This window comes from Ranitomeya imitator, chromosome 4, assembly GCF_032444005.1.
Source record: "Ranitomeya imitator isolate aRanImi1 chromosome 4, aRanImi1.pri, whole genome shotgun sequence".
Taxonomy (NCBI): Eukaryota; Metazoa; Chordata; class Amphibia; order Anura; family Dendrobatidae; genus Ranitomeya; species Ranitomeya imitator.
In genome coordinates this window covers 445,686,172-445,709,652 of record NC_091285.1, presented here as the reverse complement: position 1 = coordinate 445,709,652, position 23,481 = coordinate 445,686,172, and the positions used below count along the sequence as shown (strand labels likewise).

The following is a 23,481-nucleotide window of genomic DNA, read 5'->3' as shown; positions in this document are numbered from 1 at the left end:
CTTAATTTCTTTTTTTCCCCCAGTGGTGTTAGATACCGAGCTTTACATTACTATTTTTTAACCTCCGGGTCTCTATACATGCCTATACTGCTTGTAACTGCACCATACAGCCTCCTAACCTGAGCTACGAGCGGCACCTAGTTACAAGGTTGCCACAACAGCAGCTGCATATGCACACTGAGGCTCCACACAATAGCGTTACGTCACTTCCGGTTTGCGCTACTCACTTCCGGTTCGGCGGTGTCTTAACTAACACACGCCGTCCCTGCCACAGACCTGACACACGCTGCTACTGAGCACAGCGCGGGAGCGCCGCTCTTAATGCCGATATTACAGGTAAACATCGTACAACAGGTTTCAGTTTCTCTAGGCGCATATTAGACATCTACAGGTATATTACATACATACTGTTTGCCTCTATCAGGTCCACAATATCCGAAGGGAGCCTCATTTAGAGTACTGGGTGCAGTATCCAAGGTATTTTATCAGTTCCTAGGAGCGCTATGTCTTTACCTTATACCATCTAATTCTATATCACTGTTCCCTGCAGCTCACCACTGGGATTCTCCTAATTTCCCCCATCTGTACACTATCTTGTGCCTGAAATAAGGTAATCATTTATGCTATTGTGGGATTGACTTGACCTTTTATGATGTTTCTCTTATGTGGTGTGTTGCAACGCACTGCCTCTCTCCAATTATGTCTGTATCCTTCTATGCTGGCACTGATTGTATCATCCCTACCCACAGGATACACAACTTACCCAGACATTTGATTCCCTGGTCAGCTTTTCTATGGACGTCCTTATACGTTTGTGTTGGTGGGCACCTCCCTCCTTATCCTTGACGTTTAGGACAACCAATCGCATTTACAATGTATTATTATGTATTGTTTTGTTATTTTATTTATTTTATTTATGTTATTTATTTTATTTCTGTGTTGCATATTTCTTTTTTCCACAGCGAATACGTGACAAAGGCTCTGGTGGAGCCGAAACGTTGTTAATCGCATATACTGCAATATTCTGTTACGCTCCCATTATACTTTAATAAATTGGCACAACCTTTTTCATCATTATCCTTAGAGAGTGCGGTGAATCTAAATTTCATTATATAGGGGCCTTTGGTCCATTACACCGGCACCTCGCTTCATCCAGGCTGAGTGCACGCCAAAACCCTCCTTCTATCCTGTATTGATTGGCAGTAGCACCGGCCAGTCCTCATAATATTATTAACGCTCCCATGTCTACTGACACATTTGCCTATGATGTGGCCACAACCTCAGATATTCTGTCCCATGTGACAGGCTCTAGCGAATTCCTCAGGACCCCAGTACATGAACTGAGGACCAGGGATTTTGAGAAAGGAAAAACGTAGGCTCATCTCCTACGACCTTCATTGCACAACTCTTGCCGAGTACCACAGGCAAAACAAAATACCTAGGGGTCTCAGGTGCAATCTACATCCTACCCTTTTTTCCGACAATCCAGATTATTGTGAAAAATATAAGAGAATTTTGAACAAGTGCTCTCTAGATATAATTATACTTACAATAGAATTCCTTCAGAAGGCTATAGTGGAGACCAAACAGAATATTCAGAATATAGAGGCGCAGCTCTCAACTACTCTCTCTTCCACGGAGTGGTCTTCTTTGAAGACTAAGACAGAGAAGGCGCTAGCTGAACATCAAAAGGTCCTACAGGAGCGCAAAAGAATCAAATTCCAACGAGACACTGAGGATTACGCTAACAACAGGGTCTACAAATGGACCGACTCCTCTACCTCCACCTGGCGCCGGTCGCGGTATCCACGCAGAAACGGTTCCTACAGTTCCGAGAGCGACTCCTCAGCCAATTCCAGCCGTCGACATTTTTTATCCAAGGGACGCAGAGGGGGACATCACGATGGAGACCCACAAGGAGAGCAAGGCGAAAGAATGACAACAAGATCACAGGTGAGGCAACGAACCTAGTGATCAATATATCCGACTACCTTCTTTCCCCCGCAGAACTTTCAGTGCTCCAAAAGGGACTCTCATTTTGCCCTACACCTAATTGGAACGCTCTGCAGCTGAAGAAAGACTTAGAGAGTTTCTACCGGACTATTAGGTTAAAGACCCACTTTGGACTCAATATGGACAATGTACGTACTCCAATGCCCTCAAGGGATGATGGCACGCCACCGGCGTTGTCTATCACTACCCTGGGTCTTCGTAATCGTAGCAACTTCTGCCCTCCTAGGACTTATCATGCTACAGAAACATTTATTTCTCTTGTAGATCAGGAAGTAGATTCTCTTATACACCAACAACGTCTTGGTCTGTTTCCTCCTCACTCCAACCTGTCTTCTACGGAAAAACAGGCTCTGTCCTCCCTTCACTCTAACAATTCTATTATAGTGAAACCAGCGGACAAAGGGGGAGCAATCGTAGTGATGAATCGTACACAATACATGGGTGAGATTTATCGTCAATTAGCAGATACTAATACCTATGAAATCATACCCAGGGATCCGGTTACAGCCATTAGTCGCAAGATCAAGAGTATCATTGACACTTACTTGTCTCAACATACCATCGATCAAAAAACAGCAACCTTCCTTACTAATCCCCATCCGATAACACCTGTCTTTTATGTGTTACCGAAGATTCACAAATCACTACTCAACCCCCCAGGCCGCCCTATAGTAGCTTCAACGGATTCTGTTCTGTCTCCCCTGTCAGTCTTTCTGGAGAGGATCCTGACACCTCTGATTAAATCCACCCAATCCTTTCTCCTAGACACCGGTCACTTTCTTAATATTATCAAACGACTTAACAAAGTGCCACCTGAGAGTATCCTTGTTACACTAGATGTTAATAGTCTCTATACATCAATCCAGCATACGAAAGGCATTGAGGCTACTAAAGACCTATTAGGTCAATCTTCGATATCAGAGGAGGGGATCCAATTCTGTTTAGACCTACTCACACTAGTATTATATGACAACTACTTCCTATTTGAGGATACCTTCTACATCCAGAAGTGCGGGACCGCAATGGGTTCGAACGTTGCGCCAGCCTACGCTAACGCGTTTATGAACCATTTTGAAAAAATACATGTGTTCACTAACGGATTGTACATACAACATGTTTTATGCTATCATCGCTACATTGATGATATTTTTCTTATCTGGACAGGTACTTCAGATACATTACAATCCTTTCATTTGTACCTTAACTCGATTCTCCCAGAACTCCAGTTCACTATCCACTATAATGCCAACTCAGTACCCTTTCTGGACACCAAAGTCATCAAGGATATCAATGGAAATCTCTCCACTGATGTTTATTGCAAACCAACTGACTGCAATAGTTTTTTACAGTATACTAGCTGCCATCCACGCTCATTAAAGGATAGCCTGCCACGGTCTCAGCTTAATAGGGTAGCTCGCATTGTCTCTGATCCCATAACACTCAATGATAGATTGGATACCATGACCTCCAAATTTCTAACACGAGGTTACCCTTCTAAACTTCTTACAAAGGAGAAAGCACGTATCCTTTCACCTCCATCACCTCGGCCCCCTAGTACTACACGAGAAAGGGTTCCGTTTGTACATGTGTTCCATCCGTTGGTACCCAAAGTTCAATCTATTATCAGGAGACACTGGCCCCTTCTAACCAAATCATACCCGACCATTTCTCCGTTCAAGGAACCAGTCCTAATGTGCAACAAAAGACCATCCAACATCAAGGACAAACTCGTAAGAGCTGACGTTGGTGGTAAGCGACCCACTGCCACACAGAGATTACTAGGCACCCGACGAAATGGCACCTTTCCTTGTTTAAATTGTGCATCCTGCTCGAATGTCATTAAATCTGACACCATAACCCACCCAAGAACAGGAAAATCCTATCCAGTACGCGGATTCCATACATGTGACTCCAATTTTGTCGTGTATCTAATCAAATGTCCATGTGGCCTCCTATACATCGGAGAAACCACACAACACATCAGGGACAGAATTGCTAGCCATAAATCTACCATTAGGTGCGAAAAGAACTGGTTACCACTACCAGAGCATTTCTCCAAATCCAGACATACTGTAGCACAGCTCAAATTCCAAGTGATTGAGCATGTCCCTCGCCCCAGAAGAGGGGGCGATCATGTTAAACTTCTCAAAGCACGTGAAACCCATTGGATTTATAAACTTGACACATTGGCCCCCAAAGGGCTCAATAGGGAGATCGATTGGTTAATATGAGCCTTGTTATATTCTCTAATTATTTTACCTTCCTTTCTTTTCAGACCCGTTAACATATGACTGCACAGCATTCACTAAATCTAGTATAGGTGAGTCACCTCAGCCCGCCCCCCGCCCCCAACCCCACCCCCGACCCCATTGTATTCTGTTTTGCCTTTTGTTCCCCTGGAGTATTTAGTATGTAGTAGCATTTTTTACATATAATAGTCAGTCCTTAATTTCTTTTTTTCCCCCAGTGGTGTTAGATACCGAGCTTTACATTACTATTTTTTAACCTCCGGGTCTCTATACATGCCTATACTGCTTGTAACTGCACCATACAGCCTCCTAACCTGAGCTACGAGCGGCACCTAGTTACAAGGTTGCCACAACAGCAGCTGCATATGCACACTGAGGCTCCACACAATAGCGTTACGTCACTTCCGGTTTGCGCTACTCACTTCCGGTTCGGCGGTGTCTTAACTAACACACGCCGTCCCTGCCACAGACCTGACACACGCTGCTACTGAGCACAGCGCGGGAGCGCCGCTCTTAATGCCGATATTACAGGTAAACATCGTACAACAGGTTTCAGTTTCTCTAGGCGCATATTAGACATCTACAGGTATATTACATACATACTGTTTGCCTCTATCAGGTCCACAATATCCGAAGGGAGCCTCATTTAGAGTACTGGGTGCAGTATCCAAGGTATTTTATCAGTTCCTAGGAGCGCTATGTCTTTACCTTATACCATCTAATTCTATATCACTGTTCCCTGCAGCTCACCACTGGGATTCTCCTAATTTCCCCCATCTGTACACTATCTTGTGCCTGAAATAAGGTAATCATTTATGCTATTGTGGGATTGACTTGACCTTTTATGATGTTTCTCTTATGTGGTGTGTTGCAACGCACTGCCTCTCTCCAATTATGTCTGTATCCTTCTATGCTGGCACTGATTGTATCATCCCTACCCACAGGATACACAACTTACCCAGACATTTGATTCCCTGGTCAGCTTTTCTATGGACGTCCTTATACGTTTATGTTGGTGGGCACCTCCCTCCTTATCCTTGACGTTTAGGACAACCAATCGCATTTACAATGTATTATTATGTATTGTTTTGTTATTTTATTTATTTTATTTATGTTATTTATTTTATTTCTGTGTTGCATATTTCTTTTTTCCACAGCGAATACGTGACAAAGGCTCTGGTGGAGCCGAAACGTTGTTAATCGCATATACTGCAATATTCTGTTACGCTCCCATTATACTTTAATAAATTGGCACAACCTTTTTCATCATTATCCTTAGAGAGTGCGGTGAATCTAAATTCCCTGCAAAGTGGGACAGGAACCTATGTATTTTGGATGTGCATGTTTCTTGTGCTCCAGCAAGAGATGCAGTCTCACCAGCCCCATGTCTTCGGCATCTGGGGGCACCTTCAGCAGCACTTCCATTTCCCCATCCCTTAATGCACTCCTTACACATTTTGTAATTGCTAGGTCTCTTGAAATCAAGTTCATTTTATAATAGAAAAAAATGGTCACCTGCAGCAATCAAAGCGGTTTTGGGGAGTTTACTCCACCCTAATGTAACAGAAAGAACACAAAATTGTTGTATGGATGACAAATTCAATCCAGAAAAATGTTTCTATACTATTTTCAGTTTAATAGATCACATAATTTCTAGACTATGTAACACTTTATTGCCGAGATATGGAAGCCTACAAAATTTTAAAAGCTTTTTCTCAATTTTAAAGATCACAGAAATGTACTCTACACTACAGAATAGTGTGTGGCTGGGGAATTGAACCCAGGAAAACGTTTCAATGACTTTTGGGTACGTTATATAACACAAAAGAGGACCTCAAAGCACGTAATACTTGATGGATCAAAATATATTACATTTTTTCAACCCACACAGAAAAAACTGCAGCTATATATTTGCCAATCCATGTCGACACACTGGATTCTGTCATTCTCCCTGCTCCTGCGACTCTCATTCCCTCCCTCTCTAGGCTAAATGCAGATTTTATGTGATGCAAACAGCAAAGCAAACGAGCAGCCCTTAGGACTGTTAGTTTGATGGCTTAGCTTCAGCACCAGTATCAAAACGACAGGCCTCTGATTCATTATACTGTCGACACAGGCCTAGACAAGCACTGTCTCCCTCCAATACTATAATCCCATGTCATCATTTTCCAGCAGAAGTTCCCCAAACAGCAAAGAAGGGAAGATCCAAGAGGGGAATCCGAATAGACACAACTTACCATTGTGAAACCTGCCATGAGAAAATTGGTCTTTGCATTAAGGATTGCTTCAAAGCATATCACACATATAATGCCACCACATTATAAATTAATTCACTAGTAAAACCAAAAGCATTATTATCATTACTATAAATATGCTTGTACATAAATTCCTTGAGGGGTTTAGTTTTCAAAATCGTGTCACTTGTGAAGGATTTCCACTGCTTAGTCACATCAGGGGCTCTCCAAACGTAACATAACACTCGCACACCATTTCATCAAAGTCTGCTCTTAAAACCGTAATTCCTTCCCTGTCGTGCGCACAAACAATGGTGTTCCCCCATAAATGGGGTATCTGCGTACTCAGGAGAATTGTCACAACAAATTTTGGGGTCCATTTTCTCCTATTACCCTTGTGAAAACCAAAAATTTGGGGCTTAAAGATAATTTTTATTAAAAAAAGTTTTTATTTTCATGGCTCTACAAACTTCTGTGAAGCACTTGGGGGTTCAAGGTGCTCACCACTCATTTAGATAAGTTCCTTTAGGGGTCTAGTTTCCAAAATGGTGTCACTTGTGAGGGGTTTCCACTATTTAGGCACATCAGGGGCTCTCCAAACACGTCATGGCGTCTGCTCTTGATTTCAGCCAGTTTTGTATTCAAAAAGGCAAACAATGCTCCTTCCCTTTCAAGCCCTGCCTTGGGTCCAATCCCTGGTTTTCCGCCATATATGGGGTTTATGTACTCAGGAGAAATTGCAGAAAAACTGTGTCCATTTTTTCCTGTTATCTTTGTAAAAATTAAAAAAAATATTTGGTCTAAAGTAAATTTTTTGTGGAAAAAGGTTAAATGTTAATTTTTTTTCTTCCATATTGCTTCAGTTCCTGTGAAGCACCTTAATGGTTAATAAACTTCTTGAATGTGGTTTTGAGTACCTTGAGGGGTGCAGTTTTTAGAGTGGTGTCACTTTTGGGTATTTTCTGTCATATAGATCCCTCAAAGTGACTTTAAATGTGATGTGGTCCCTAAACATTGGTTTTGTAAATTTTGATGTAAAATTGAGTTTCACCCTTCTAACTTCCTAACAAGAAAAATTATGTTTCAAAAATTGTTCTGATATATAGTACACATGTGCTATATGTTATCTATTAACCATTGTGTGTGACATAACTCTCTGGCTTAAGGGCATCAAAATTAAAAGTTTGAAAATTTAGAAATTTTCTACATTTTTGCCAAATTTACGACATTTTCACAAATGAAGTCGTATTAAACAAATTTTACTACAGTCATGAATTACAGTATGTCACGAGAAAACATTTTCTGAATCGGTGGGATGCGTTGAAGCTTTCCAGAATTATTACCTCATAAAGTGGCAGTGGTTAGAAATGTAAAAATTTGCCTGGTCAGGAAGGTGAAAACAGGCTTCGCGGTGAAAGGGTTCAATACAGTTTGGTGGAGGCTGAATGTATCCATTTCTTGTCACTTTTTGAACATATAATAAAAGGTAAAATGTATCTATTATAGGTCACATTGGTCTCACTTTTTGTTTCTCTTGCCAGATGGTAAAGAATGTAAAGTAGTGTACATGGACTCCCCTCTTCCCAAGAAAGAACTGAGCACAAGAGAGAAAAGCCGAATGTTTCATGAAGTGGTACTGGACAAATTCATGGTGAAAAATTCTATGATTCCTTTGAAAACTATTTGTCTGGACAGAGATAATGGAAGCTCTCATGTGAGTATATTTTCTTCTGTATACAATACAATGAATTCTAGAGTGGTTGCAGCGTGATTCCCAGGTCAGTAATCTGTGGTCATCAGACTGGAGCCTTGTGAGCTACCTCCTGCCTGCCATGTGAGAAATCCTGGCTTCTGTTTTCATTATCTGGACTAGCACAATAGCATTATTGTGGCCTGATACACACATGACTTTGCGCCAGACCTTTTAAGGTTTTTTAGGGCCAGGCTAAGATCCTGGAGCTCATCAGGATGGGAATAGATCAGTACCTGCAAAAGAAATCTGCATAGTAGTGGATAGATGGTATGGAATTGAAAGAGTAGTGACCTGATCCTTTAAGGAAACTAGACCAAATCCTTTTTAGATCTGCTTGGAGGAAGAACAGAATCCATTGGGTGGAGAACACCAACTAGGGAAAACCCTGTTTTTAGACCTTCTATCTGCAATAGTAAACCTTGGCTGACTAAGGTCATTGAGTTTAGAACATTGAATGAGACCTCAAAACTTGGCTTAAACAGTACTACACATCGCTCAGGTAATGTGTTATGTACTAGAGCATTATTGGAAAGGAGGCTGGTTTGAAATTGAAGAATCCATAAGCAGACTCATTAAGTTAGCATTCCCAGGCACTGCAAGCTGAGTGCCTTGACTTTTTTGACTACTTAGGGCAAAACTGGAAGGGGTTGGAAAAAGTAATGAAGAGATAACAGTACTATGGAGTGATTTGAATGTATACTGAAATTAGTCTTGCGCTTTTTCCTCATATTCTGGGAATTTTTGGTTTATACGGAATGCAAAGGGTACCACATGCATGCACCACCTCCAGATCTGGTAAAAGATGTCCAGATGGAGTTGCCACTCTCCAGGGCATTATATATTTTAGGTGAGGACGTCCGTGGTGCATTGTCCACTCTCGATACATGAATTGCTGAAGAAATGTATTCTCTTTTGCCAAGTGTGAAATTTGGGACGCCTGCCGCAGCGCCCCATGGTGATTCCATTAGTAATCAGTGGTCTGAACATAGACCACAAATGACACTGAAGGTGGGGAGGGTAGGGGATCTAATGAAAGCAAATATCTCTCAGCTTTAGAAAATTGACGTGTAGGAAAGATTTTTCTTTTGACCGTAGTCCCCATATTGTGTCAGGCAAAACACTCTCCCACCTATGGGACTATTATCTACTAGATGGTGGCCTGATTCTAACGCATCGGGTATTCTAGAATATGTATGTAGTTTATTTATGAAGTTTTCAGAATAATGCAATTTATACACAGGATTCGGCCTGCCGGGCGCGACCAATTAGCGAAGCGTGGTTCAAATTCTGCACCAATTCGTGGCCGGACTGCACCTGTCGCTGGTTGTTCACAGCCGGGCGTGACCAATCATTGAAGCCAGGACCTGCTCCTGGTTTTTGAGAGCCCCGGGCAAAAGAGTCTCAGTGGGCCCCCCTCTTTAACACATACCACGATTCATGATGCACAGATATAACAGAGAAATATAGCACAACCAAGTAGCATACAGCCCACGTAGTATATAACACAGCCCACGTAGTATATAACGCAGCCCACGTAGTATATAACGCAGCCCACGTAGTATATAACGCAGCCCACGTAGTATATAACGCAGCCCACGTAGTATATAACGCAGCCCACGTAGTATATAACGCAGCCCACGTAGTATATAACGCAGCCCACGTAGTATATAACGCAGCCCACGTAGTATATAACGCAGCCCACGTAGTATATAACGCAGCCCACGTAGTATATAACGCAGCCCACGTAGTATATAACGCAGCCCACGTAGTATATAACGCAGCCCACGTAGTATATAACGCAGCCCACGTAGTATATAACGCAGCCCACGTAGTATATAGCGCAGCCCACGTAGTATATAGCGTAGCCCACGTAGTATATAGCACAGCCCACGTAGTATATAGCACAGCCCACGTAGTTTTATAGCACAGCCCACGTAGTATATAGCACAGCCCACGTAGTATATAGCACAGCCCACGTAGTATATAGCACAGCCCACGTAGTATATAGCACAGCCCACGTAGTATATAGCACAGCCCACGTAGTATATAGCACAGCCCACGTAGTATATAGCACAGCCCACGTAGTATATAGCACAGCCCACGTAGTATATAGCACAGCCCACGTAGTATATAGCACAGCCCACGTAGTATATAGCACAGCCCACGTAGTATATAGCACAGCCCACGTAGTATATAGCACAGCCCACGTAGTATATAGCACAGCCCACGTAGTATATAGCACAGCCCACGTAGTATATAGCACAGCCCACGTAGTATATAGCACAGCCCACGTAGTATATAGCACAGCCCACGTAGTATATAGCACAGCCCACGTAGTATATAGCACAGCCCACGTAGTATATAGCACAGCCCACGTAGTATATAGCACAGCCCACGTAGTATATAGCACAGCCCACGTAGTATATAGCACAGCCCACGTAGTATATAGCACAGCCCACGTAGTATATAGCACAGCCCACGTAGTATATAGCACAGCCCACGTAGTATATAGCACAGCCCACGTAGTATATAGCACAGCCCACGTAGTATATAGCACAGCCCACGTAGTATATAGCACAGCCCACGTAGTATATAGCACAGCCCACGTAGTATATAGCACAGCCCACGTAGTATATAGCACAGCCCACGTAGTATATAGCACAGCCCACGTAGTATATAGCACAGCCCACGTAGTATATAGCACAGCCCACGTAGTATATAGCACAGCCCACGTAGTATATAGCACAGCCCACGTAGTATATAGCACAGCCCACGTAGTATATAGCACAGCCCACGTAGTATATAGCACAGCCCACGTAGTATATAGCACAGCCCACGTAATATATTGCACAGAGATGTAGTATAGGGCACAGCGATGTAGTATATTGCCCAGCCACGTAATATATACCACAGAGACCTAGTATATAACAGAGCCCACGCAGTATATAACACAGCCCATGCAGTATATAACACAGGCCACGTAGTATAGAGCACAGCGATGTATATTGCCCAGCCACGTAATATATACCACAGCCACGTAGTATATAGCACAGCCACGTAGTATATAACACAGCTCACGCAGTATATAACACAGTCCACGTAGTATAGAGCACAACGATGTAGTATATTGCCCAGCCACGTAATATATACCACAGCCACGTAGTATATAGCACAGAGACGTAGTATATAACACAGCCCATGCAGTATCTAACACAGCCCACGTAGTATATAGCAATGTCGGCACCATATCCCTGTTAAAAAAGAATTAAAATAAAAAATAGTTATATACTCACCTTCCGTCGGCCCCTGGATCCAGCCCAGGCGTTTACCGATGCTCCTCGCGACGCTCCAGTCCCAAGAATGCATTGCGGTCTCGCGAGATGATGAGCTAAGGCCACCAGCATCAGGGGCTTATCTGCAGCATTCTGTAATGCTGTAGATAAGCCCACGATGTAACCTGAAAGGTAAGAAAAACAGGTTTTATTATACTCACCCAGGGGCTGTCCCCGCTGCGATCCGGATCCGATGGGCATCGCAGTCCGGTTCCGGGGCCTCCTATCTTCATACGATGGCGTCCTCTTCTTGTCTTCCTGCCGCGGCTCTGGTGCAGGCGTACTTTGTCTGCCCTGTTGAGGGCAGAACAAAGTACTGCAGTGCGCAGGCGCCGGGAAAGGTCAGAGAGTCCCAGCGCCTGCGCACTGCAGTACTTTGCTCTGCCATCAACAGGGTAGACAAAGTACGCCTGTGCCGGAGCCGCAGCAGGAAGACAAGAAGAGGACGTCATCGTATGAAGATAGGAGGCGCCGGACCCGGACCGCGAGGCCCATCGGACCAGGACCACAGCGGGACCGCCCCTGGGTGAGTATAATATAACCTGTTTTTCTTACCTTTCAGGTTACATCGGGGGCTTATCTACAGCATTACAGAATGCTGTAGATAATGCTGTAGATAAGCCCCCGATGCCGGTAGCCTTATCTCATATATGATTTTTGGGGTGACAGATTCCCTTTAAGGCATAATATACCATGTCCTTTTGGGTGCTTTTGTTGAGATTTCATGCTGAAGCTATATAGGCCAAATCACGTGGGTCATGTTAACACAGGAGGAAGTATAGGCTAGGATGAAGTGAGTGCAGAGCAGAAGCAGGGTCTTCAAAAATCAACTTGGAAGAAGGTTGAGTTTCTTTAGCTGCTGGTTCATAAAGGGACTCAATATGAGACATAGAGAGATCAGTGCTCTTGGAAAGACGAGTGGCTTGCATGACATAAGCCAGCTTAATATTTCGTTTAGGCTAGCTTCACACTAGCGTTTGGCAGGGCTGTGGACCACAGCCTTCCTCCTCTGTGAAGCCCCGCTCACTGCCGCACCTCTTCCTTCAGCTCCGCTGACCGCAACAAAATCCTAACATGTTGCGTTTGACGCAGATCAGCACAGCGTCAAGACGACACATGCTGAGGCATCCGCATGGCCTGCGTACCCAATGTTAAAGATGGGGTACGCAGAACACATGCAGATATAGGCAGAGCTGAAGGAAGAGGCGTGGCAGTGGGCGGGGCTTAAGAGTAACAAGGCTACCGTCCACAGCCCTGCCGAAGGCGAGTGTGAAGCCTGCCTTAGACTGTGACTGTTTCTTTCCCTACCAGTCCTCCTCTTCGGGAGACCCTTCTAAACAATGTCACCAATAGTTGTTTTAACTGGGAACAGGGGAACAGCTATGAAGAAGGAATGGTACTTGTCCTGGGAAATTGAAACTTGCCCTTCGTCTTAAACCTGCCCCTTTTAATAAAGTATGGCCTGCTAGGGATCGTAAGATGATCTGTGATGACAGATTAAGACATTAGTTTTATTGCATTGAACTCTATTATTACAGTAAGCTCAGGCAAAAATGGCTATACATTCCAGTTGTCTGACATCATCTTTCTGAGATGAAGATATGGAGCACCAAGAAATTTTGAGTTAACTCCTAAATAGATGTAGTAACTTACATGTGAATATTCATGAAACCACTCATACAATATAAAATTTGATGCTATTTTATTAGACAAAATGAAAAAAAAAATCTTAAAATGAACTATGCAAATAATGATGCATGTTTGAGGATTCATAAAAGAAGGTAAATCAAGTATAGATAAAGAAGATGGTGAGTCAGGTCTAGCCACGAGTATAGTAATAGTTGTTAACCAATGCCAATCCGATAGTACTGGCCAAATTCACAATAAATATATATGCTAGTCTAAATAGATTTAATTAAAACAGACCTAGTCCATGTAAAAAAAATTGAATAATTCACTGCTTACAGATGATGTGATCAACATGCTACCACGATTGCCCCAAGGTCGTAGTGGGAGAAGCGTATAGCCAACGGCTAGTTTACAGGCCCTGTTTCAGCGCTCCATCGAAGAACCTCTTTGTTGCTGAAGCAGTTGGAGTCTGTACTGGTGCTGGACAGACGAGAGGTTCTGTTTTATGCTGGAACAAATGACTGTTGAGCAATCAGTATTGCCAGAGCAATATTGGGGACAGCAGCTGTTGTGTGGCATGATGGGAGCCAAGTACCTCCCCTCTGGAATTCTGCTGTAAGAGAAGTTCCTGCCCCCTAAGGCTTCTTTCACGCTTCTGTCTTTTGTCCCCCGTCGCAATCCATTGGTTTGGGCAAAAAACGGATCCTGCAAATGTGCTTGCAGGATGCGTTTTTTGCCCATAGACTTGTATTCGTGACGGATCGTGACGGATGGCCACACGTCGCGTCCGTCGTGCGACGGATCAGTCGTGTTTTGGTGGACGCGACGCACAAAAAAACGTTCAATGTAACTTTTTTTGTGCGTCGCGTCCGCCATTTTCGACCGCGCATGCGTGGCCGAAACTCCACCCCCTCCTCCCCAAACTGCAGAATGGGCAGCGAATGTGTTGAAAAACTGCATCCGCTGCCCACATCGTGCAGTAATTTCACAACGTCCCTCGGTACGTCGGCCCGATGCATTGCGACGGGCCCGTACCGACGGAAATGTGAAAGAGGCCTAAGCAAGCTGCGAGATTGGTCCTGCAGCAGTGTGCCTCCAAGATGCTAGGGCTTGATAGGGGTGCACCTACCTTGTGGGAAACAAACTCTGCATGGTGCAGAGCCACGACAGCATGTATAAAGGCCAGGGGAAGGCAGTTTTGGTAATAAGACAGGTTTCTTGTCTTTATGGGCCACCTGTCAGATACTGAGGGGCATTTATCTAGGGAATAGCTTGTAACCCCTGCATTCAGCTGGGGAAATAGACATATTTGTAACCTAGGTAATGGCCAGAGAGAGGTCGAGAGTAGTGTTGAGCGATACCTTCCGATATCGGAAAGTATCGGATTGGATCGGCCGATACCGGCAAAATATCGGAGCTCGCCGATACCGATACCCGATACCAATGCAAGTCAATGGGATGAAAATATCGGAATTAAAATAAACCCTTTCTTTCCTTGTAGGTTCATTGTACATGAAGGAAAACAACTAAGAATAATGTAGGATGTATTGGGGGAGGTGGCGGAGACATTAAAGGTATAGAGGTTTAGCCCAATCAAATAGAATAATAGGAATTTAAATTTTTTTTAAGACGTTTGGAGTTAGAAAGATATTGACTATGTTAAGATTTTTTTTATTTTGTCAGATATTGATGTTTCACTACTTCCACGCCCTTCACCTTCTTTTTTACTTCTCCCACACTTTCTTCTTCATCATCCTCAGCAGCAGCATCTTTGACATCAACTTCTTCTTCACCTTATTCATCTTCTTCTTCATCTTCTACCTATTATTTTTTTTTGTTACATTCTTCATATTTTTTTTATTCAACTATTATTCTTCTTCATATTCTACTTCTTCATCATATTCTTATTTGTGACAGGCATTCCTGTAGTTATCTATAAAAGTTTGAAGATTACACGTTCCGTTCTACCTGTCACAAAACAGTTACATTTGTCCGCGTTCAGTTTGGCCTGCAACAGCAGGCTTTATCCAGGGGCACCACGAGGCGGAACGGACTCACCCCCATACACTGCTTAGTCTTCTTCTGCTTATAGTTTAGATAATATCTTTTGCTCTGATGTTTAGTGTTATGCTTAATGTCCTTCTGCTCTTTGTTCTGCAGCCTCTTGTTCTTCTGCTTCTCGGTCTTCCATGTCGTCGTCTCCAGGGTCGTCGTCTCCGGGGTCGTCGTCGTCATCGGGGTGGTCTTCAGGGTCATCGTCTCCAGGGTCGTTGTCATCTCAGTGGTTGTCGTCTCTGGTTTCGTCGTCATCTTAGGGGTGGTCTTCCGGGTCGTCGTCTTTAGGGTCTTCAGCTTGGAAATGTAGCAGAAGGTACAAGAAGGCTGAGAAAATGCCGAGAACCAGCTGATGGAACTGGAACTCGGATGGCTACCCGAAGGTCCAAGAGCCAATGGAACAACCGAGGACCAGCTGACATTACTGGAACCCGGTTACTAAGCAGGAGGTACCCGTGCCTGAAAGCACTACCAAGGACCACCTGACGTTGGTGGAACTCGGATACCCAGAAGGAGGCACCTAAGCCAAAGGCTCTGCCCGGAACCAGCTGACGGTACTGGAACCAGGATGGGGATCAGAAGGTACAAGAGCAAAAGACACTGCCGAGAACCAGGTGACGGTACTGGAACCCGGATGGGTAGCCGAAGGTCCAAGAGCCAATGGAACTACCGAGGACCAGCTGACGTTACTGGAACCCGGTTACTAAGCAGGAGGTACCCGTGCCTGAAAGTACTACCAAGGACCACCTGACGTTGGTGGAACTCGGATACCCAGAAGGAGGCACCTAAGCCAAAGGCTCTACCCGGAACCAGCTGACGGTACTGGAACCAGGATGGGGACCTATTCAAGCTTGTCTTCCTAGAGCCCCAACTAGCGGTGTTGGAGCAAAGGGTCAGCAGGGGGAGCAGAGTGTAGGCCGAAGCCTGCACTGGAGACAGTTTTAGGTCTGTTGTGTCTGTGTGGCGTTTGCAGGACACGATGCCGGCTACACAGCAGGGGAACAGCTGGCGTTGCTGAACCCCACTGACACATTGGCGGGTGTTTTGCTCTGTGCAGCCAGCACTTCCGGGCACCAACTGGCGGTGTTAGAGCCCAGGGACAGCAGGAGGAGCAGAGTGTAGGCTGAAGCCTAATTGAACCAATTTCAAAGGTAACCTTTAACCCCCCCTCAGGTGTTACAAACTAGAAGAGCCACACCTTGTGCAGCAGTAATGATGCACAAGTAAAAGGTTGCTCTTTAAATTTTGCTCCTAGCACACGCTGAATGAAACACGTCTAAAATGTAGCCCCTTATACAGTCAAACTGTCTTGGAGGCGTGACTTTCCTTCTTAATGAGACGCAGCACAGGTGTCAAAAATACCACCTCGGTGCTGGGCGCAGCCTCCTGAGCGTCGTTATTTGCTGGACAGGAGTCTGCACTGTTGTGTTATCCCTTGGCCATGCGCTGTTAGCGCTGCCCGTCTTCTGACCTCATTTCATGTCGGCCGGTGCGGTTAGCGATGCCCATGAATCCCAGCCCCGCAGTGTCTTTTCATTAATTCACACTGCAGGGCTGGGATTCATGGCCTTGCGCAGTAAATATGTTCGCCTCTCACTCATGGCTTTACACCTGCTTCAGACTGGGCGTCGTCAGCTGATCCCTTATCGCATGCCACGGCCATGAAGCCGCACAGTCTGAAGAAGGTGGAAGGAGATGAGTGACAGCCAGGCGAAGATATGCACTGCTCATGCCCATCAATCACACCCTCGCAGTCAAAATAAATAAGACACCGAGGGGCGTTGTCGGGCAGGGCGGACGCAGAGGCGCAGCCAGCCAACCAAGGATGTCAGAAGACGGGCAGCGCTACCAAGGGGGTTGCTGTGTGTCATTACAAAGGAAAGTCACACCTCAGGGACGGTTTAATGGTCTCAGGGGACACATTTTATACGTGTTGAGTTCGACGTGTGCAAGGAGAATAACTTAATGAGCCACCTTGTACAAATGCAGCATTACTGCTGTACAAGGTGGCTGTTATACATACAAACGCTTGGGGGGGACAGGTTTCCTTTAATTTCAGTTGTTGTGTCTGCGTGGCATTTGCAGGACACTTTGCCGGCTACACAGCAGGGGAACAGCTGGCGTTGCTGAACCCCACTGACACATTGACGGGTGTTTTTCTCTGTGCAGCTAGCACTTCCGGGCACCAACTGGCGGTGTTAGAGCCCATGGTCAGCAGGAGGAGGAGAGGAGCAGAGTGTAGGCCGAAGCCTGCACTGGAGGCAGTTTTACGTCTGTTGTGTCTGCGTGGCGTTTGCAGGACACTTTGCCGGCTACACAGCAGGGGAACAGCTGGCGTTGCTGAACCCCACTGACACATTGGCGGGTGTTTTTCTCTGTGTAGCTAGCACTTCCGGGCACCAACTGGCGGTGTTAGAGCCCAGGGACAGCAGGAGGAGCTGAGTGTAGGCCGAAGCCTGCACTGGAGCAAGTTGAAAGGGAACCTTTAACCCCCCCAGGCGTTTGTTGCTGAAAGAGCCATCTTGTACAGCACTAATGCTGCTAAAGGAAAAGGTGGCTCTTTTAATTATGCTCCTTGCAGATGCTGAACTAGACACTTATGAAGTGTGTCCCCTCACACCGTAAAACCGTCCCGGAGGTGGGACTTTCCTTTGTAATGTGACACAGCACAGCCATCATTCCTACCCCCTTGGTGCCGTGCGCCGCCTCCTCAGCGTTGTTTGAATCTGTCCCGGAGCCTGCGCTGTTATGTTATCCCTTGGCCATGCACACTTAGCGCTGCCCGTCTTCTGACATCATTTGGTGTCAGGCTGGCTGCGCCTGTGCGGCCACGCTGCCGAGATCCCACCTCGCAGTGTCGTCTAATGTAATCCCACTGCGGGCCTGGGATCCATGGGCATGCGCAGTGTATATCCTCGCCTCTCACTCCCCTCCTTCCGGCTTCTTCAGACTGTGCGGCTTCACGGCCGTGGCATGCGATAAGGGATCAGCTGACGCTGCACAGTCTGAAGAGGCCGGAAGGAGGGGAGTGAGAGGCGAGGATATGCACTGCGCATGCCCATGGATCCCAGGCCCGCAGTGGGATTACATTAGATGAAACTGCGAGGTGGGATCTCGGGCAGCGTGGCCGCACAGGCGTAGCCAGCCTGACACCACATGATGTCAGAAGACTGGCAGCGCTAAGTGTGCATGGCCAAGGGATAACATAACTGCGCAGGGTCCGTGACCGAATCAAACAACGCTGAGGAGGCGGCGCACGGCGCCAAGGGGTAGGAATGACGGCTGTGCTGCGTCACATAACAAAGGAAAGTCCCACCTCCAGGACTGCTTCTGCTCCCTCTTTGTGCAGAGCCTGCTCCACTGCCTCGAAGCACTGAGCTGCTTTGTAAAGAACTAGCAGCACTGCTCTCAGTTGGACTGGAGAAGATGATGGAATTCACCAGTGTGTCTTGGTACTCCCGCATTTTACGCTCCCGGGTCAACGATGTGATGAGGTTTTGTACGTTGTCCTGGTAGCGAGGATCGAGGAGGGTGTACACCCAATAATCAGCCATGTTGAGAATATGGGCGATGCGGCGGTCGTTTCTCAGGCACTGCAGAATGTAATCAACCATGTGCTGCAGACTGCCAACTGGCCAAGAAACGCTGTCCCCTGCAAGAGGCGTTATCTCTGCCCGCTCTTCATCACCCCACCCTCGCTGTACACACTGACTACTGGACAATTGTGTAACTCCCTCCTCTGGACGGATGTCTTCCTCCTCCATTGACTCCTCCTCTTCCTCCTCACAAAGTGTCCCCTGCCTACGCGTTTGTGAGGAACCACGTGGCGCTGACTGTCCAGAAGCTGATGGAAATGGTGACTCCTCATCCTCCACCTCTTCCACAACATTATCCCTTAGCACTTGCAGTGTTTGTTGAAGCAGGCAGATAAGGGGGACAGTCATGCTGACTAATGCATCATCTGCACTCGCCATCCGCGTGGAATAATCGAAGGGACGCAAAACCTGGCAGACGTCCTTCATAGTGGCCCACTCTGTGGTTGTGAAGTCTGAACGGTGCGGAGTGCGACTTCTTTGTGCCTGATGCATCTGGTACTCCATTACTGCTTGCTGCTGCTCACACAACCGCTCCAACATGTAACGTGGAATTCCACCTGGTGGGTAGGTCACATATGATGCGATGTTCCGGAAGGCGGAATCGGCGCTGCAGAGCTGCAATGCGCGATCTTGCCGTGCTGGAACGCCGCAAGTGAGCACACTCTAGGCGGACCTTGTGCAGCAGTGCATCAAGATCCGGATAGTCCCTCAAAAAACTGCACGACCAAGTTGAGCACATGTGCCAGACATGGGATGTGAGTGAGGTTGCTGAGGCCCAGAGCTGCCACCAGATTTCGGCCATTGTCACACACTACCATGCCTGGCTGGAGATTCGCTGGCACAAACCACACATCGCTCTCCTGCTTGATGGCATTCCAGACCACCTGCGCTGTGTGGCTTCGATTCCCCAAAGAAATTAATTTCAAGACGGCCTGTTGACGTTTTGCCACGGCTGTGCTCATGTCGGTCATAACAACGTAAACGTTCACGGGTCCATGTGGAGGTGGACTGTGACGGCTCCTGCAGCGATGATTCTGAGGAACTTGTGTATGAGGAGGAGTCAATGCGTACAGACTGGATTCCTGCAATCCCTGGAGTGGGCAGGACACGTCCTGCGCTACTCGCACGATCTGTACCCGGCTCAACAACATTAACCAAATGGGCAGTGAGGGAAAGGTATCGCCCCTGTCCATGGTGACTGGTCCACGCATTGGTGGTGAGGTGGACCTTGCTACTGACGGCGTTCAGTATCGTGTGTTTTATGTGTCCCTCCACATGCTTGTGCAGGGCAGGGACAGCTTGCCTGCTGAAATAAAAGCGGCTGGGCACATTGTACTATGGGACTGCCAATGCCTTCAATTTAAGTATATAAAACTGGTGCACAGCCTCAGAACAAGTGGTGCTCAGGTAGGTTCCAACACCATGACCATATATAACAAAACCTGGCACTCAGCTTTTATGTCTGAAGAAATATTTATTTTATCAGCAACGACCTACTGCGCAGTAGATGCCAATGCCTTCAAGTCACGGAAGCTGTCAGTCTCCACCAGCCTGAATGACAGCATTTCCAGTGACAGAAGTTTGGCAATGCCTGCATTCAGAGCCTGTGCTCATGGGTGGTTTGCCGAGAATGGCCGCCTTTTCTCCCATGCCTGTACTACCGATGGCTGTAGACTGGGCTGGGAGTGTGAGGATGACTGGGAACGTGGTGCTGTGGGTGGAATTACAGTGGGTCTCTGGACAACAGTACCAGAGGTTCTTCCATGGCGATCCTGGGAGGAAGCCGAACCAGCTGTGTGTGAGCTGGAGGAAGAGGTAACACGAGCTGAAGAGGTGGTAACTGCCGCTGTTGGTTGGCCTAGGTCTTCAGTGTGTTTTTGTAACTCCACCGCGTGCCTGGTCCGCAGATGTTTCCACATATTTGAGGTATTGAGGCTGCTGACATTTCTCCCTCTTTTGATTTTCTGGTGACACACCTTGCATTTGACAAAGCAAATGTCATCTGCAACTGTGTCAAAAAAGGACCAGGCACTGCAAGTCTTGGGAGCGCCCTTTTTGGCTTTTGGAAGAGACATGCTCCTAACGGGTGCCGAAGCGGAGGCTACAGGCTCCGCAGTCTTCCCCCTCCCTCTCCCTCTTTGGCCTCTTTGAGATTCGGGGAATCTCTTCCTCAGAGCTGCTCCCACCACCTTCCTGTTCCTCACGCCACGATGGGTCAAGGACCTCATCATCTACACTACCCTCTGCCACCAACTGCTCCTCCTGGGTAGTCTCGGCAGCACAGTACGCACCAGAAAGCGGCACCTGAGTCTCATCATCTGATGCGTACTGCGGTGTGGTGACCGGAGGCACTGGCCCACCCGCCTCTTCAGAGTCAGAGAGACAAAGCTGTTGGGCATCACTGTACACTGCCTCTTCTTCCATTTCTCCAATGCTGCTTGGCTGGCCCCCTGTTTCCAAGCCAAGAGATTCAGAGAACAGAAGTAGAGACGGCTCCTGTCCTGGGCTCTCTGACTGCCTGGCCAATTTGGCAGGTGGTGAAGAGACAGATGGGTGCTCTCCAGTGCTCTGTGCCTGAGAGGATGTGGCGCTAATTGAAGTCGATGCGTTAGCTGCCATCCATCCGACAACGGCTTCAATTTGATCTTCACGCAGCAGCGGTGTACGGCGCTCTCCTACAAAGCTGCGCATAAAGGACTGTTCCCTGCTGAAACTGGGTGATGAGTCACCGGTGCCCGCAGCAGGCAGAGAATCCCCACGTCCTCTCCCTGCTCCGCGCCCACGCCCACGTGCCTTACTCCCTGCCTTCTTCATCTTGGTTGACTGATAAAGATAAGCAGAAAAGTACTAAGGGCTTAGTGTGCTTATTCCTGAACAGCTCCTAACAGGTATAAGAAACACTAATTTTCTAAAGTGTGGACTAGACTTTAATATGAGCTAATGTGGCCTACACAACTGTAGTGTGGTGTGTTTGGTGAACTTTATTATTTTATTTTTTTTTTTTTGGCAGAACTGACTACAGGGCGAGCTGCACTCACACGGAGACCGTGCAGACAGCCATAAACGGCGCTGCAAGGCCCAAAAAAACGCTCTACGTTATCCTATGTAGTGTTTTTCCACAATTTGGCTGGATACGGGTGGAAAGCCACTAATAGGAATTATTTGAAAAAATGTGCAGTAGGCTGCACTATTTGCAAAAAAGGTCAATGTATTTTACGGTATGAGGCAGTGACGCACCCCGAGCTGGATACAACCGGCTGTGGCTGCACACAGACTACAGGGCGAGCTGCACTCACACGGAGACCGTGTGAGGAAGGAGACAGGCGTCTCCGAAACGCGTCGGTTGTTTGGCCCCATTCGCACTCCGTACTCACTTGTCTGGTCACCGGGGGTTACGGTCACGTGACTCGTTACGTCACCCAGGTCCTGCGCACAGCCGGCACGCACTGCCGCTTACACACGCGGCGTCGGCTCTTCAGGATCTTCGTCTCCTCCCGGAGACCAGCTGCTTTGTGGCTTGCCGCCGGCCGGGGCAGCCACTGGATCAGACTTTCTGTGTCCGCTGAAGGACTTATCGTCAACGGGAGCGCTCAAGACTTCTTATCCTACGGTACAGGTAGGAACTACTGCTGAGTGCTCTGAACTACTATTGCCTGTGTCAAACGAATATATTGTCATCCTGTCAAGGCTATTGTTTTAGTTAAAGACTGAGACTGGGACACTTTTTTAATAAGATTTCTCTTTCTTTTTCTATTGTGTGAATATTTTATTTATTTCTTTTACCATTCTCCGTTATTTTCCTAGCGCCTACCGGTATATATCACTCTTGTATATATACATATCTATACGTTTTTCACTAATAGGAATTATTTGAAAAAATGTGCAGTAGGCTGCACTATTTGCAAAAAAGGTCAATGTATTTTACGGTATGAGGCAGTGACGCACCCCGAGCTGGATACAACCGGTTGTGGCTGCACACAGACTACAGGGCGAGCTGCACTCACACGAAGACCGTGCAGACAGCCGTAAACGGCGCTGCAAGGCCAAAAAATCCTCCTCTACGTTATCCTATGTAGTGTTTTTCCACAATTTGGCTGGATACGGGTGGAAAGCCACTAATAGGAATTTTTTGAAAAAATGTGCAGCAGGCTGCACTATTTGCAAAAAAGGACAATGGATAGAACAGTATGAGGCAGTGAACCACCCTGAGCTGAATACAACCGGCTATGGCTGCACACAGACTACAGAGTGGGCTGCACTCACACACACACACACACACACACACACACACACACACACACACACACACACACAGAGACCTTGCAGATCGCTGTGAAAACAGCGCTGCAAGGCAAAAGCAAGGTGAACACACAGCGGTTGCTAAATTAGCCTGGGAAAAGCACAATGAAGCAAATCGCTATCTCAACTGGCCCTCAGTCACAACACAGCGTCCTATGCCTAACTGAAATCACAGCAGAGTGAGTGCAAAATGGCGGCAGCGTTTTTTATAGTGCATCATGACATCATTTCAGCAGCCAATCACAGCCTTGCCAGTAGTTACATGCCCACCATGCTGAACAGGATGTGCCCACACTTGTAATCATTCCTCATTGGCTGAAT

At 46.6% G+C, this 23,481-nt stretch overlaps 1 protein-coding gene across 1 annotated transcript in view; it reads left to right on the top strand.

Annotated features, from left to right (window-relative positions):
• ICE2 (interactor of little elongation complex ELL subunit 2) overlaps positions 1-23,481 on the top strand; it is a 189,053-nt gene that overhangs the window by 130,532 nt on the left and 35,040 nt on the right. The window contains exon 8 of the mRNA XM_069765691.1: positions 8,038-8,210. Coding sequence (XP_069621792.1) covers positions 8,038-8,210 — 173 coding nt within the window. The remainder of the gene's footprint in view (positions 1-8,037; positions 8,211-23,481) is intronic.